The sequence below is a fragment of the Chiloscyllium punctatum genome, chromosome 8 (genome assembly GCF_047496795.1).
Source record: "Chiloscyllium punctatum isolate Juve2018m chromosome 8, sChiPun1.3, whole genome shotgun sequence".
NCBI classification, from domain to species: domain Eukaryota; kingdom Metazoa; phylum Chordata; class Chondrichthyes; order Orectolobiformes; family Hemiscylliidae; genus Chiloscyllium; species Chiloscyllium punctatum.
The window spans coordinates 68686512-68703295 of record NC_092746.1 but is presented as its reverse complement, the minus strand read 5'-3'; the positions used below and the strand labels follow the sequence as shown (position 1 = coordinate 68703295).

The 16784-nt window shown below is 38.3% G+C and overlaps 1 protein-coding gene across 6 annotated transcripts in view; it reads left to right on the top strand.

Moving 5' to 3' along the window:
* The first annotated feature begins 1852 nt into the window (after positions 1-1852).
* Positions 1853-16784, top strand: part of LOC140480614 (DNA-binding protein SATB1-like) — a 129462-nt gene continuing 114530 nt past the window's right edge. The window contains exons 1-2 of one of the 6 annotated variants that reach the window (XM_072575723.1): positions 1853-2302; positions 15521-15754. In XM_072575723.1, coding sequence (XP_072431824.1) covers positions 15544-15754 — 211 coding nt within the window. In that variant the 5' untranslated portion in view covers positions 1853-2302; positions 15521-15543. Of the gene's footprint in view, positions 2303-14007; positions 14696-15520; positions 15755-16784 lie in introns of those variants that run through there. The other 5 variants (XM_072575724.1, XM_072575722.1, XM_072575725.1 and 2 more) reach the window with 5 other exon arrangements.

Below are 16784 nucleotides of genomic sequence, written 5' to 3'. Positions count from 1 at the left end.
ACAGCAGCAGAATTATAATGCTATCTATCTGCAGGGTTGCAAGAACCAAGCCTCTTAATGGTAATGGTCATTTTGTTTCTGTTCGGTATACTTAAATTGAGAAATGCACCTAATATTACGTAAAACGAGTATTGACTGTTCTGAGTCAGGTAATGTTACCTGAACTCTAAAACAATATTTAAACTACAGCTGGCTGGGATCCGCCTGGTTAATAATAAAATGTTATGTGACTGGCGCCTTGCTGAATAGATCAGCAATTATTTCTTGTTTTGAACATGTTGTATCCAAAAGTAGAATACAACGCACAAAGTAAATGATACCTTGAGGGAAAACAAACGTATGTCTAAAATATGCACTGCCACTTAAACCCAATACCTGTCCTTAGACTAAATATCTAATATTTTCAGAAAACACTCTTTGATAGGCTAAGTTTACACATCAAAATATAATTTTAATTCTTGTGTTAATATTACAGCATAGATTTTCATTTGGTGCAGCTGCGTCGAAGATTATCTATTGTACATCAATGTATCGTTTTGTTTCTGTAACAATAAATATTAAAGTTCACTGCAGTTATCGTGAAATTGATACAATTTTGTCAATCTGGACCAATAAGAATAATTTCTGGTTAATAAATCTTATTAAGACAAAGGAGCTGGGCTCGATTACAGGAACCACTCGACCTAAAGTTGTTCATATTTGTGAAACGGTGAACAAGATTTGTGCAAATCACACGGAAATGACAAAGCTAATTTGATTTTAATTTCGCCGTTCACTAAGTCTCAGTCCTCAAAGACATAATGCACGTACTTCTGGTGATAAAATGTTTATTTTAACCGAGAGCTCAAGACCCAGTTATCGCTAACTGACCTGGACATCGTATGTGTAGCAAAAACTTACATCAATCACTGGGTTCGATCTGTAAATCACACATGATCAAATGTACTTCCTGGACCAACTATTTAAAATAATATCACCATTGTGAAGGGTTTTGAGTCATTACTGGACCAGACTGTGGGACAGGGGCCCTTGAAGTCCTTGTGAAATACTGGGGGTCGAAAGAGAGAAAAATAACTCCTTTCCAAGCTGACAATGAAAAGGGATTCAGCACCCTGGAAATGGATGGGGAAAATACTTTCACATCCTGGAAAGCGCAACTGGAGCTTGCGAAACCAGTCGAGAAGCCAGTGTTTGGGTTCAATGACATCGAGGGTTTTAAGAACTTCAAAACTGTAATGCAAAGAAAATAAATGCCCAGCTATTTCCAACGGACATAGAGAGCACGCCGTTTATTCCTTCCTGCCTCTCCCCCGTAATAAAAACTTCAGCGGATCGTTCAAGCATTCAATACAAATAGCCAAAAAGAACAGAAATGAATACATCGTCACACATCCGAATAGTGAGCTAGTGTGTGTGTGTGTGTGTAGGAGTTTGCTGCATCGCAGTCCAGGTTGTGTGTTGAGGTTAAGTATTCCTGAACTACCAAGTTACTGGGGTCTGGGACTAAACCTCCTGCCTGGGAGGCGAGAGCAGCCGAGGATGCATCTCGGTCTGAAATTCACTCGCTTTGCAACCGTTCATACCCAAACTAAACCACGCTGTGCTAAACCATTCCTGCCTTTATCACTTGCTTTCAGATATTCCCAGTCAGTGCTGTTAATTTGCAGCTGAGAGGAAGGTGTAAGGCATGCGGTCCTCTCCTGCCGCACCTAGTATAGTCAGCCTGCCCTTCTCTGCCACTTTCAGTTTCAAGCGGGGCGCGGTGTGCTCAGAGAGCTTGGATCACTAGGGCGGGCGGTTTGGGGGATGTGACAGTGCCGGCTCTGCCAGTGACTGTCCCGAAGACAGCGAGCTGCTCTGTCTCAGTGTCTCTCTCCCTGCCTCCCCGCTGTAGGTGCGCCCTGCCTCTGGGATGGCTGGTCTGAAAGCTCCGCATCGCCACCCCCTTTCCTGTTGCGGTTCACCTCCATTCAACAAATAACGACAACTGGAAGTGTTTGCATATTTTACTGGGCTGATTTCCTGTGAATAAACTGCACCAGACACGTCCTATACTTTAGCACCGCACTGATAAGATCGTTCCTTTTACTTTAAAAAAAAACAACAAAATCTACTGTGAACTGTACCACACAAGACGCTGATCCGGGAGAAGTTTTTGTTTGCCAAATCAATAAGTCTCAGGACTTGGAAGATTATTGGTGATCGAGGCGGCTGCAGAGTGTTCGCTCCGGTGTATGTCTCTGCACATTGTTAAAAGGGGGGGTGAGAGAACTGCAACTTTAAATGTGGCGACAATTCTAAGGTACTGTTTACCCGGGTAAGCGTGTTCCATGCCTTTGTTCGATATTCCCCGGTGATTTTGTGGCTGCCTCTGTGTGTGCAGTTTGTGGTGAGGGCGATTTTGTGGCAACAATTTGCCACCTTGTTCTGAGAAATTGTTTTCAACATGTCAGATTGCAGGGAGAGATTGAGAGTGGTGTGTGCGCGCTTCGAGTGACTGTAGCGGTTCGGAGCTTCTGTGGGGTGTCTCTACCAGTTGTCGTGTCCTGGAGCCGCTTTAACTTTGTAATAGTCTAACCTGAAGGAAACACTTGACGTGAGTAAGGTCTTTGTGGACGTAATTACATACTTAAATGCCCCTGTTTTTGGACATCCCCGCTGGATCCTCTTTATTTGTATTGTCCCTGTCATGTTCGGGTTTATAACATTAGTCTGTCTGGAACAACACGCTCGTTTCTCGGGGAGTATCTGTCATCACTGTAGATAGAAAAGCTGCAAGACTGAGTGTGTGTCAGGATGTGAACGAGAATTTGTAATTTTTACTGGGGATCGTGCCTCAAATCAAAGCCCGCCTTGAGTATATTGAGTATTTCTAATGACCTGATGGACTTTGTGTGAAGTTACGGGCAAGTGGACGGTACCTGTAAATATTTAGTGCTTGAGCCTTCATGAGTTGTGTGGCGTGTTCGCACCTCGTTCATGAATTATTACTGACTGTTTTAAAATAAGCTACTGTCTCCACTAACTATGGAAATGTTGACCCCAGCAGTTTACCTCAGCTGACCCATCATATATAGTGTTATACACTAAGTGTAAAAACGGCCACACTGGCGATCGAGTGCAATAAAATGAATCTCTGACAGTAGGTTTGCCCAAACAAAAACAGGCCTCGCTAATCTACACAATGGTACATCTAGCACGTTCATCTCATCAACGATTATCAATACGGTTGTAAGAACTCCACTCTTAGTTCCTTTTCAGAAGGGGACAGTTCTGCAGCCAGACAGCCCGAGACAGGCTCTTCCTCAGCTCGTCCTGGTCCCTACCAGTTCACGTCCTACTCCAGCCGCTTGTTTGACGCGAGCCACACTCTTACGCAGATACTACAGCTTGCTTTTTACATTCTTTTTAGCAAAACTAAACTTCTTAGACTGGAAGTCCTAATCTCATTTTCTCTGAACACTGAGAGATGCAGCAGAAAGATCACACCTTGATGCTCTGTAAGACAATTAACCTACATTTTCCATCCTGGCATAAGGGGAGAGATTTTTCACAATGAGAGACTGCCGTAAGGTATTATCCACGAGTGACATTACCACGAGAAGGCATTTCCAAATGCCCATGACAAGATATTGTTCAAAACTAGATATTACTCATGATAGTCAGACATTACACACAGCAACCACACATTGAGGCTTTCCCCATTGTAAGTCTTTCCCCATAAGACATTGCCCATGATGAGACTTTCCCTATGAGGAGCCATAGTCCACATGAACCATTGCCCATATTGAGACATTTTTGATAGTAAGGTATTGTCCTTAGTAATTCACTGCCCATAGTGAGACATTGTCCACTGCAAGGCACTGTCCAAGGTGAGACTGTCCAGAAGACATTGCTAAGGATGGCCCCACAGTGAGACAGTAGGTTTAATTTTCTATTCTGCATGAATTTTAATTTCATTGAAGTCAGTGAAGGACAACATTATGCAAGGTGTTAAAAACAGTATCCCAGAAGTTGCCACCTGATTTAAAAGAAAACAAGAAATGCAAATGCTGGAAATCAGAAACAACAAATTGCTGGAAGAACATTTTGGGTCTGAAGTCACTGGGCCCAAAACATTAACTGTTTTTTCTCCACTGATGCTGCCAAACCTGATGAGTTTTTCCTGCAATTTCTGATTTTGTTTCCCACCTGGCCAGTTGGATTAAAGTTAATCCTACTGTGTTGCAGAACATAAGCAGATGTCTCAGCTAATGCTTCCATTCCTTACAGGCTAGACTCCTGTATTCTCTTCATTCTTTTGTACCTAACCTAACTCAGACATTAATGCTACACCAGTTTCAATATGAAATATCTATATATGCATATAAAGGTCATTCTGTTGGTAGGACTGACCCAATTTACTTAAATAAGTAAACATAATCTGTTAGACCAATTTTCAAGTATATTTCCTCAAAATAAGTACATCATGTTTAATGAATATTTTTATGTAATTGCTTGGCAAGAATATCATTCCAATATATAATTGTACTGGAAAAAGTTGACCTGAGTGCAAGAATGTACTTCCAGGTTATGCACTTTTTTTTTCTAATGAAATTATAATAAGAGGAATTCCATCAAAGTGGTAAACATGACACTCAGAAGAGGTTTGATACATTGGTATTTTGGGGAGTACAGTTTGGAAGCCTGTATGCAAACATGGTCAACTTTGAAGATGGCCTTAGAGATATTTCAAGCCCACACAGTTCCTGTATCTGCAACAGGATCACACATATTAACATGAAGGTTTACCTCAAAACAACTTGGTAATTTTGGGTATCTTCTTACTTTCAATTTAATTTACAGAATAAGTTCTTCATATGATATTAATCTATGATAGCATATTATTGGCGAACGCTCATTTCGCATGCAGTACTGGGAGGGTTAGTGAATCAACCCAGGGCCTAGATACTTTAGAGACTCAATAATAAAGTTAGGAGCTGAAGAGAGATGACAGAGTTCAGAGAGAGAGAAACAGCAATGATAGAAATGAAAAATAATTGAAATAAGGAAAATAAAAAGTGATAATAAAGACAAACCTTTCTCACAACTGAATCAGTGAGTGGGCTAAATAGAGACAGCCACAGCATACAATAGGTTGCTGTTAACCAAGCTTGACTTTATGAGCATTGCAAAGATCACAAAAAAGGACTGGAGTATTTACATTATGTCTTTACAGTCGATGTAACAAAGCAACCCATTTAGACAGGATGGAGTTTGGTATGACTGCTCAACACTTGCCCTACTGTAGCAAATAGAAATGGATGAAATGCAGAACAGGTCTGTCAGCATCTGCAAACCAGTAATGGCAGGTTAGCATTTCAGGTATTGACTCTTTGTCTGAACTAGAAACTGAAAGGTAAGTGTAAGCTATAAAATGATTGAACAAAACAAAGAGAGAGAGGCAGAATAAAATCAAATGTCACTGCGCTCATAATAATTACAAAAACACAGTTTACAGGCTTCATGGTTTCTGTAGCAGTATATAGGTAGGTGGGAAAGGATTTTTAAAAGTGATGGATAATCAGCAAAGGATGCCTGAGGAGCTGAAATTATTTTAAAAAGGGGTACTTAAGGATAATCTTCAAAATGGTAAAGTTTAGATGTGAGAAACGGATAAGGAAACATAAGTCAAAAATAAAGAGATCAATGTAGGTTTGGCATTAAGAGTTTGTGTGATAATCCATATGATCACACTACAGATAGAATGGAATTTTTCAGTAAAAGAAGCAACTGATCTCCATTTGGACTCTTCTGGAGAAGAGATTGCACTATGAGCAACACATGCAGTGTGCTAAATTGGGCAAAGACAATTTAAATTATCAATTCAGAGTGAAGAGTGATTGGGGTATAAAATGGTGAATCCATCTGCTTTGGTTCCATGGGAAACTGGAAAAGAGGACAGCCATAAATTGAGATGACAGAAAAACAGACAAGAATATCAGGGAGCAAACAGTTCCTCTGGGAAGCAGAGAGGGGAGGGAAACATGTTTGCTGATCGTATCTTGTAGCTGTGAAAAATAATGAAAGATGATCTAGGAGCTGTTTAAATCCCACAATCTGGAAATGTGGTGAATGTGGTCAAAGAGCCTGTTTATTACAAATAGGTTAAACTCTTGGCTGAAGCAAAAGAAAAGCAATTCAGAGTATCTGCTGCATAAAGCAAGTTATCAGGGCATACACAACAGTAAGTGAGGGAAGTCAGTGAGGATTTTCAGAAAAGGTTTGTGAAAAAACATAGTCATATGTCCAAATTTGAGCATTATGAACATTCAAATCCACAATTTTTCAAAATTGGTACTTAGATTGCTAAATCAAATTTAATTCATGCAGTATAACATTAGACTAGTTGCTCTATTTCAGAATATATCCACTGTTTGAATTCAGTTAATGAAAAGAGCCCTTTAATTGCATGCAGGAATTCAACTGCGCCTCAGAACTTGAAATACATTTGTTTATTAGTAGAACTTACACAGTAGAATGAACTGCTTATGCAGATAAATTGACATTTCTTTGGATATTGATCAATAACATGCTGTTGTTAAACTTGGAACATTGAGTTCGGGAGATATTATGCCAGTATCAGGTTTTCTAATTACAATTTTCTACAGAGAATATACAAAGCAACACACAAATACCATACCGGAGTTCCAATTGTTTCACTCCTTATCGTGTTGTGCAGATTTTTGGCATAATTTCTATATTGTATCAATAAAGGGATGATAGATAACTGTTGAATTCAAATTAATTTCTTATTATCTTGATGATTTAGCATCCATGACAAGGATCATAATTAATTTTTAAATCTGATTAAAAATATGTACAATTTTTTTGATGTTACATTATTGCAAACCATTGTCAATGTACAAGTTGCAATCATTAAAATCAATGATCTATTTTGTGAATCTAGCTTCTGATCTAAAACGACCATATGCACACTAACTGTGGGTAAGCATTAAAGTAAATTACAACCTTGGATCTGGAACAGCTTCTATTCAGATCCTTTGGATATCTATTCCAAATGTTATAAACTGGTTGTTTATTGGGAAAGATTCTTGACTGGGCAATTGGGGATTTAGATGCATAAAAGGTTTAGAATTTCAATATACATTTCCACAACCAGGATTGAACTTTTAAAGGTTGTCTTCTTTACTCCTATATGCAAGGATGTGAACTTTGTTAACAAAGTGGATACAAAGAACAAAGAACAGTACAGCACAGGAACAAGCAATTCAGCCAACCAAAGATCGTGCCAACACATGATGCTTTTCTATATCTTCCAAAACTGAAACAAACCAATAAATATATCAGAAAATTAATAATTAAGATAAAGGTGGACTGAGTGGTGCAGCTATTTGGCACGCCACCTGTTCAGTCTTTGAGGTTTATGTTCAAAATTTGGCTAGAATGATGAGATTAAGATTTCCTCCTTCCACTGAATTGCAAAAGTCATATGTAAATGAGCTTGAACAGTCTCAAACTGGCAAATGCGGTAACTGATGGATATGGGATCACAATTTGATAATGTGCGAGCAGGGTCACTTGGTAAGACCATCAGAGGACAAATGTGGAAAATGGAGCTATTGCAAAATGGTAAATCAGTAGAAAGCAGATTCTCTGGCTGGAAGGAGTGATAATCAGGATAAGTGTAGAGGAAACTTTAGTTTTGCTTCTTGTGTACAACTGACCTTGGAGTGTTTGATGTTGACACCAAGCTTTGTATTCTCCAATACTGATATTCCTTGCGTAAATTAGCATAAACCCCCCCCCCCCCCGCCCCCATTTGCCCATGAGAAGAAACACAAAATACATTCATTTTTCATTCTGGTTGAATGTGCAAAATGTAAGTGTGACAGAAAGTGTATTCATTTTTAGCAGAGGCCATGTCTGTTGTATTTAAGTTTGCAGTGGTCCAAGTTTGACAAATTAATTCTTCTAAATTCAGTTTTTAGTTTAAGTCAAAATCAGTTCAATTAAAAAGAATTGTGTACTGACTGTTAATCTGAACAAGTGCAGATTAATATAGTCCATTTATTTATATGTAAATTAGGAGAATTAACCATGGGTAAATGCAGGGTTACAGTGATAGAGTAGGGGACGCATCTGGGTGGGATGCTCTTCAGAGGGTCAGTGTAGACTTGATGGGCTGAATGGCCTGCTTCCACACTTTAGGAATTCTATGATTCTCTGATATAATCTCCTGCAATCCAGTGAAAATGTTCAGGTGGAATGGCAGGATTAAGTGGAAAGAGGTAAAGGAATTCAACTTTTATTTAGTTTAATGGCCCCTGAATAGAGATGTGCAAGCGAAGCTGTGAAATTCTTAAAGAAATAAATGGGTTCTGAATTTTTTTTTGGAGGGTGGGGAGAGAGATTGATAGAATGGGCAGAATGGTCTTCCTCATCCATAATTATATATAATTAACAAAAATCTAGATTGAAAGATGGGACTTTTACCTGATTTTGGGTGGCAAAGTAGTGTAAACAGGACTAATTCTTTTCCTGAAACACTTTTCTTTTTAAGAGCATTTTTTTCTTTGTACAGCACTTTAACCACAAGACGATTGACTATATACTTACTGATGCTCTACTTATTACTAATCAGACAAAGGGATTGTCATACCGTCATCTGCACAGCTTCTTCACTCTAATATTAGCTCTACTGAAATGGAGGGCAATATGATATATCGTATTTGCAATATTTGGCTTGTTAAATATCCTTGGCTTGAGCAACTTAATACTGAAAAAGGATATATATATATGTTACTCACTGTGACCTGACTGAAAAATGAAGCATGTCTCAGGAAGAAGTACTATTAATGTCAGCACTGTTAAAATCTCAGGATTTTTATTCAACAGGAACTTTTGTCAAATAAATGAATTGAATATGTCTTCAAGTGTAGGTTGTGTTCCTATTATGATTTTTGTAGTTTGGTTGTTCTGATTCCCAGTGAATGGCTGAGCAATAGAAGCCAAGAATATTGGAGAATTAATCCAGCTCTCTGCTGAATTAGCTCATTTTAGTAGGAATGATAGTGATGCTGCTACAACTGACTACTTTAACATCTCAGCATATGAAGGTGAAAATCAGTTAGCATACTCAAAGCAGAACACTCCTTATTGAGTTCTGTGAGAAGTACTTCCCTGTGTTCATGGAATGAAGTTGACCGTGATGACCCTACTGTTGAATAGCCTACTGACACATAAGCTTCCCAAATTCTTGACAGGTGAAACTCACAAAAAAAAAGCTATCCTTGCAAAAAGTGCATGCACTTAGGAAGAGGCAAAGCAAAATCAGGAATGACAGCAAAATCGTTTAAGTATTCTATTTGAATTTCTCAAGAGAGATGCCCTGAAATTATTTATCTGTGTAAATTATTGCCACCCATTTTGGAATTTATTCATCAGTGCAATCTAAGTGAGATCTTTGAAAATCCTGGGGTCCTTTTTCGGAAAATGTCATTGTATTCATATTTATATCCACAGCATATTTTAATTTCACTAAAATACAAGTTGTGGAGTGGGTCGCTTCTTTAAAAACTATTGTTAGCAATTGTTCAGCATATTTGCACACAAGTATGATGGTGTCTTTGCTCAGTTTTCACACTTGGGTACTTTGTAGGCCTGAACTGAATGTTTTCCCTTTTTGCTTCAGCACAACAGGTGCCAGTTGAAGGCTATCTCTCATTGACCTTATTAGATGTATTAGGTGGTATAATTCAGCATCCTTGTGATGCCAAGTTCACCTACTGCCTTTACAGCTAAAGTCACTTAATTGTACCTCAACAGAATTGTTGTCTCCACCTCACCTCTTCCACTGCTGAAAACCCAGCCCATATTTTCATCACCTCCAGATTCAACTTCTCCAAGATGCATTTGATGGCTTCAATTTTTTTGAAGTTTCAACTTATACAAAATGATAAAACCCACCCTCTATTAACTTACACATTCTCACTGCCCTGTCCTCTTCATTATAATTACCATACCTCAACTTGTCAGTTCCAAAATTGTTGGTCTCGGTTTCAGATTTCACTATGGCATCACCATATTTTGCCTTATTGACTGTCTCCTCCTTTGCACCTTCTGTTCCTCTACCACCAGATTGCTCCTCATCCCCACACACTATCACTGGCTATGATTAACTCAATCTCTAAGATCCTATCTCCTGGAATGTTCTGCCATATTGTGAGATTAACTAATACAGCTAAGAGATTGGAGTACATACAACTAATTTCTTATATTCCTTTAAAAACCTTAATAGTAAATATTAGACAGTCATTCTACTGAATATTGCCTGTAAATCAAGTTAATACATGTCTCAAAATTGTTATTGATTTATGTTTTGAAATACTTGTTTAAGAAAGTCAGATATAATTCTATCTCTGTGTGACACTCTTAATTTTTATTGTGCACAATAGAATTCCTCAAATTAGATTATATTGAGTTGTGCATTAATGTTGCAAAATTATTCCCTTTTTCAAGGAAGTAGTGAGGGGTGAAAGCATCCATCCATCTTGAGAGAGGATGGCCTGCACCAGCGGGCTCGCCATTTTTGGTTTGAACATTATCTGTTGTAGCTAGAGGAGCTAATTCATGGGTGGCAATCTCTACCAAAAGTGTCACAGATAAGTAGCATTGGCCTCAGATTGAGTGATGTTTGTTTTCTTTGTGGTGTGCTCTCTTTTCTGTTACCAGCTTTCCTTCTTCCTTTGTCCTTTGCTTTATCCATGTTCTTGCTGACTGCTTGTCACCAGGCACTGTGGTCACCAATGTGTCAACTTCAATCCCATTCAACTTGATTTCTCACTTACAGATATCTTTGAATCTTTGGACAGACACGAGTAGTGTTGGTTTCATGCTGGTTGTAAGTTGACCACAGGGCATGTATTTAAGGATATGGCTATCATACTTTTAGCCCACATGACCCAGCTAATAAAGTCATCACTGACAAAAGTAGGGTGAACATCTTGGGAAGAAAGTGAGGACTGCAGATGCTGGAGATCAGAGCTGAAAATGTGTTGCTGGAAAAGCACAGCAGGTCAGGCAGCATCCAAGGAACAGGAGAATTCAGCTCTGAACATCTTGGGATACTTGCATGCTGAATTACTTCCGTATTCAGCATTCTGTCTCACAAGGAGGTATACAATATTTGATTAAGGCAACAGAGATGGAAGCTGCTCAGCCATTGTTCTTGGCTTTTTAAGCTTTAAATGGTTAGTTTTTAAGTTAATTTAAATTTAGTTTGAATCCACATCAGTAAATATATGTGCCTTATGTGTAACCTTTGGAATTAAATACAACATAAATGTAAGTGCACAATGAGTTGAGTGCTTATAAGGAGTGAAATAGTTCCACTCCAAATATAATGACACTTTTCAGAATGTTAGGGGTTAAGGCTTGCCAGCCTGCACTAAGGCTGATGCCATAGTGCAGGCTGGATGCTCTGTTAGATCGGGCCTGAGGCATGTCTTGTTTAGGTGTAATTATTTCCTGTCTCCACTAAATGGTGTTTTGTCTCTTTGTAAATACCTAGTTTTCTGTCTCTCAGGTGTAATGACTCCTTCTTTTTCTCTTGCCTACATAGGTTAAGGTGGTCAAAGAGTGCCAATTTTCCATGTTTTATATTTTGTTTGCGATGAAGCATATCCTAATTTATGTTCCAAATGTAGTCCCCTAAGGAATTGAAGATCAATTGCCTTAACACAACAGTTACTTACATCATATACAATCCCACCGAATATACTCCTTAACAATATTTTACTCTATACCCATTGAAATAAATGGTTCAAAGATCGTATTTTAAAGCAGAGAAATATCTTTGTTAAGATATTCAAAAACTTAAGTGAATAGTGCTGAATATTGTTGCTAATTAGCAACAAATAGAACATATGTCCACACTTCTCTATTAAAAATGATCACCTACATAACTCAATCATGACTTAATTGTCCATAAGATCTAGAATATTATAACTTTTGGAATATTTTAATGCATTGCCAGTGCATTCAGTTATTCTACATGTGTGATTCTGGTTTCAAGTACAATTTCTATGGTGATAGTTATCCAAATTTATAGATGGGCATTAAAAAACAAACAATTTCTAAGATATTTTCTTTTTGACAAGTGAAAGTAAAGAGAGAAAGTTATACTTAATGAATTTTGCTACCCAACTGGTTAAGGAACAGAGAACAGTCATCCACATATCACTTTTTTTTAATATATAGAATAATAAATCGGGTTACAGCACTCTTTGGGATTTGCTCAAGGAAGAGTTCTTAGCAGTGATCCTACTTGCTACAGTTTGAGCTGAGTTAAGGAACACAGAAAAAGTTTCTCATAAATTTATTTCAACAGGGTCAATCTTATGAATGAATCCAAAGCATTAAAGTTCATTGTCATTTATTTAAAATAGCAGAACAAAAGTATACTTTTAAGGTAAGATAACTGTAAAACCTGTAGATACTGGAAACACAATACAAATACAGAAATTGCTCAGCAAGCCAGTTAGCATCTGTGAAGAGAACAGATGAGTAAGATGAAGAGTCTACACCTGTTAACTCATCAGTTCTCAGCCAACTGACTGACCTGCTGAGTATTTCTGGCATTTTCTATTTTAGGAACACTACTAATTTTATACTATAGTTATATGTAATGTTTCAGAAACTCACAAAATATTACAACACATCAGAAAGGATTCTTGTTTCACAATATTTTGTCTCCTCCAGCATTACAGAACATCATATATCATACATAAACATAAAAGACGAATTCAGAATCGCTTTGTGCCATATGGTCTGTCTCTGCTTCGTTTGTCTACCAGTGTGAGTCCAAGAAACTGCAGACTTGCTGCATATATGTTATGATGGTCAAAAGAACTTGGAAAAATTATTCCCTATAACTCAATTCGCAGCATTAACACCTTGATTTCTTACCTGTTTCCTTTCGAGGTATTGTGTTAATTTATATTTGCGTTAACCTTAACCAAAGTGAATCTTTGCTAAGCTTTTCCCATGGATCTTCTGAAATACAAGTTGTGTTTATAAATGTTGCATGGGTAAATAAATATGAAACGAAAGGAGCTTAACATTTAATTACAGGTTTCAACTTAAATTGTTGTTACTTTGAATTACTTAAATATGTCTGCTCGCTCGGTAAATGTTGCCAGTTTTAACTAAACGAATCAAGGTATTAACAATGTCCCATATTAGGATGGGAGGTGGGAAGTGGCCAGGATTGACTCGAAAATAAAGTCAATATTTGTCAGCTAAATACAGATTCTTGCTAACACACACAGTCCAAGCCACAATTTCTTGTCTACTTACAAAAGCCTAAGTGGTAGAGTACAGGTGAACAGTTTTTTTTAAAAAAGCCCGAAAAAATATTGCGAATGTGACTTTTTGAAATCTACATTTCAACTGCCGCACCTGCACACACACACACACACACACTCGGAGAAGCACGGAAATATAAACACGTGTATACCTTTTTATGCATGCGTATCTTGCATCTTCCTTCATGCATATTAGCGCTCATAATGCGTATGTTTAGGTCTATGTCCGTGTGCAGGTGCGACTGCGAGTGTATGTGTGTGTGTGTGTAAACCATCCATCTGGCCGTCTCCCGCAGCACAAACGCTATCATGTTCTTATGCATGAAATCCTTTCCAGGAGCTTTGCACTATCTGCTGTATGTTGTTTGCGGTTCGGTCAACACTGTCTCCTCATGTCCCCCGCCCCATCATCACTGTTTTTCACTTACAACACACTCTCTCTCTCTCACACTGACAGTGCCTGCCGATGGCATGCAGCAGTGACGAGTTAAAAAAGCTCCTCCTGTTTGTTGTTGACTGGCTCCAGCCACCCTCTCCCTCTCTCCAGCCCTGAGGCTGAGCCAGTGCTATAATTATTTGATCATGTGGTATTATTATCTGTAATAAATGCAGAGCCGTCTTACAGTAATCAAGCTGATTAAAAATTCTTGCGCGCCAGCCGGAAATTGTCCTCCCTCCTCTCTCTCTCACTCTCTCTCTCCCCCTTTTTTTTGTTATTTTCTTGAACAAATTGCTCTGACAGTTACAGGGAGTGATGCAATCGAAAGGCAGCCCAAGCTAGGCAGAGCCCGGGTGGACTGTCGCTGCCTGAAAAAGACCGTGATGTTTTGGAAGGGTTATTTTCTCAGCACTGAGAGGAGAAAGGGAAGAGAAGAGGAGTGATGAGTCTCAAAGCAACTAATAATTTAATGTGAAGCCGCTCGGCTCCGTCCTGACTGAGGAAGAGAGAGAGAGAGAGAGATTCAGGGACAGCCGTCACCACACCAGAACGTGCACTGGACTTTTAAACAACAGCAAAAAGTCCACGACTTTTTGGGTTTGAAAACAATATATGTCACGTTTTGTGTCCCAAGTTCCTCCTTTTTAATCTTAATATTAACTGTCTTTTCCAACTAGTCACTTTCCCTTCTCTCCACCACTAAACACGAAGATCATTTTAAAAAAAACAATTTCAAAAGAGAGTAAAAAAACAAATACTATTTCGGAGCTATATACTGTCCAGAAACCAACCGGTCCGGCTGTTAGTTTTCGCGAAGAGTCCGATCTGGAGAGTTGCTATTTTTCTTATGGCTTGGAAGTTTGCCTTTTAGCTCCGCGCAGAGAAGTGGGTGAGTTGGTTGCGATCGGAATTATATTTCTTGTAGTTTTTTTTTCGGAAAAAAGATGCCACAAGATAACGATAGCGTTGTGTGTGTGTGTGTGTGTGTACCCATACCGCTTTGGTTAGTTTGTTTCTTTGTCTTTTTTTTCTAAATACATGTAAACGTGAAATCCTGGAGTGGAATTTCTAAAATGCATGGAACTGGTATCACGGAGAAAAAAAGTTGTAAAGTAGGCAGGGGCTGAAACTGTACATTATTTGTTAAAAAAATGCTAGGTCACAGGTGACCATCGCGATGCGGGGATGAGAATGCTGCCTTTAGCACTGATCTTGTGTCACTGTAGTCAGTGAAAAGTGGAATTTGCTGTAGTTCATGAAAAAAATCCGATCTATATGCTACAACCAGTGTCTTATCATTTGATCGTAATCACAATAATCTTGTACCTAGTCAAAATTGGAATACTTTGAGATGTGACCATTCATTTTGTGATGTACACTGGCCTGCCGTCTGAATTCTGGACCTCAAATTTGGGAGTATCTGTCATTTGAGAATGTATGCACCCAAAATGACAACATTTTCGCTATAGTAGTCTTAATTCCAGATAATGAAGCAGTCCTTGCATTTTGACATCCTTGAAGCCTGTTCTGAAGGATTTGCATCTGGTATCTTTCTGAAAAGCTACACGTTGTTCTATAAAGGTTTCAAGACCTCAATTTTTAAATAAGGGAAGGCTGGTGGCAGAAAATCTGGACATTCCACATTAATCCTCTATATTTGTTGTTGAGTCTGACCTCAGTAATATCTTGAAGTGGTTTTCTTTAAACTTGGTAGGTGATCTCTGAGAGTTGGTGAGCATGGAAAAGCCCAGTGAAACAGTGCAAGTGAAGGAGAATTCAGAAAAAAACAACAATCTCATTGATCCTAAAGGTCCCCCGGCTAAGATACCCCGCCTGGACCAGAATGGGAGTCTCTCCACCCGCAGCAGACTGGGTAGCATGGGTGCCAAAGTGACTGGAGGCTCACTCAAACACACGGGCCAGCTGGTGAAAATCGGTAATAAAAAAGGTACCAGTGTGTGCAACCTGCTTTCACTAATGTAGAAATATAGACATACAAATAGAAATCTAGGTGCTTTAACATTCCCGCAATGATGCAAACTTGACTGCAAAGCAAATTTCCTTCAGAGTGCAGTTTAAATGTATGCAGTCCTTGCACAAGGCAGTATATTTATGAAAATAACGTAGTTTGAAGGCAGCAGAATTTATTGTTCAAGCTGCCATAACATTTATCATACAATCATTTATTTTTCCTCTATTTACAGACAACAAGGAATGTATTATTTATGAAATGAATGGACACAGCAGTCTGTATTGTTAGATCTTTATCTATTAGAACTGGAAAAAGGCACTTCAGCAAATTCCTTGGCCTCTGCTTTTGATTACCCTATTTATTGATTGTTAGCCAAGTGCATGTATGTATAAAGGAAGCCAGGTTAAAAGCACAAAAAATATAATTTATTACAGTTTTCAAACAGAGTATATTAACATTTGCCATCAAGAACTGGAGCAGAATCAAACAGTCTTATGATCCCTGCAAAGTTATAAGTGCCATAAATTCCTGAATAGAAGATTTCAGCTGTCTCTGGCATTATGTGATATTTGCAGACTGTGATACCAGTACAGTTTTAGACAAGGATTCTATATATTTGATTACTTCTTACAGCAGATGTGTTGTTTACATAGACTCTTAAACCTAATGTGAAAGCTTCATGCGGCCTTTCATATATACATCATTGAGTATTTTTAGAACTGATTGGTGACCATAACTTACTACTTTAATGCTAGGAGGTTATAAAGTTGCTGGCCCTGGAAATTTAGTCAAGTATTAGTAATAGGAAGCAGCTAGTGAAATAAAAGATCAGGAAGGATTATCCACTTTAAAAGAAGGAAGATGATGACAGTTTGGAAAAAACATGGTAATAAATTAATGATGTCGTATTTAGTCAGTATCCTAAGAGCTGTATAAACAGTTTTTAGATCTGCCAAATATATAACTTGGGATGTAAAAGCAGGACTATCTTTATAAAGCTTTCAAT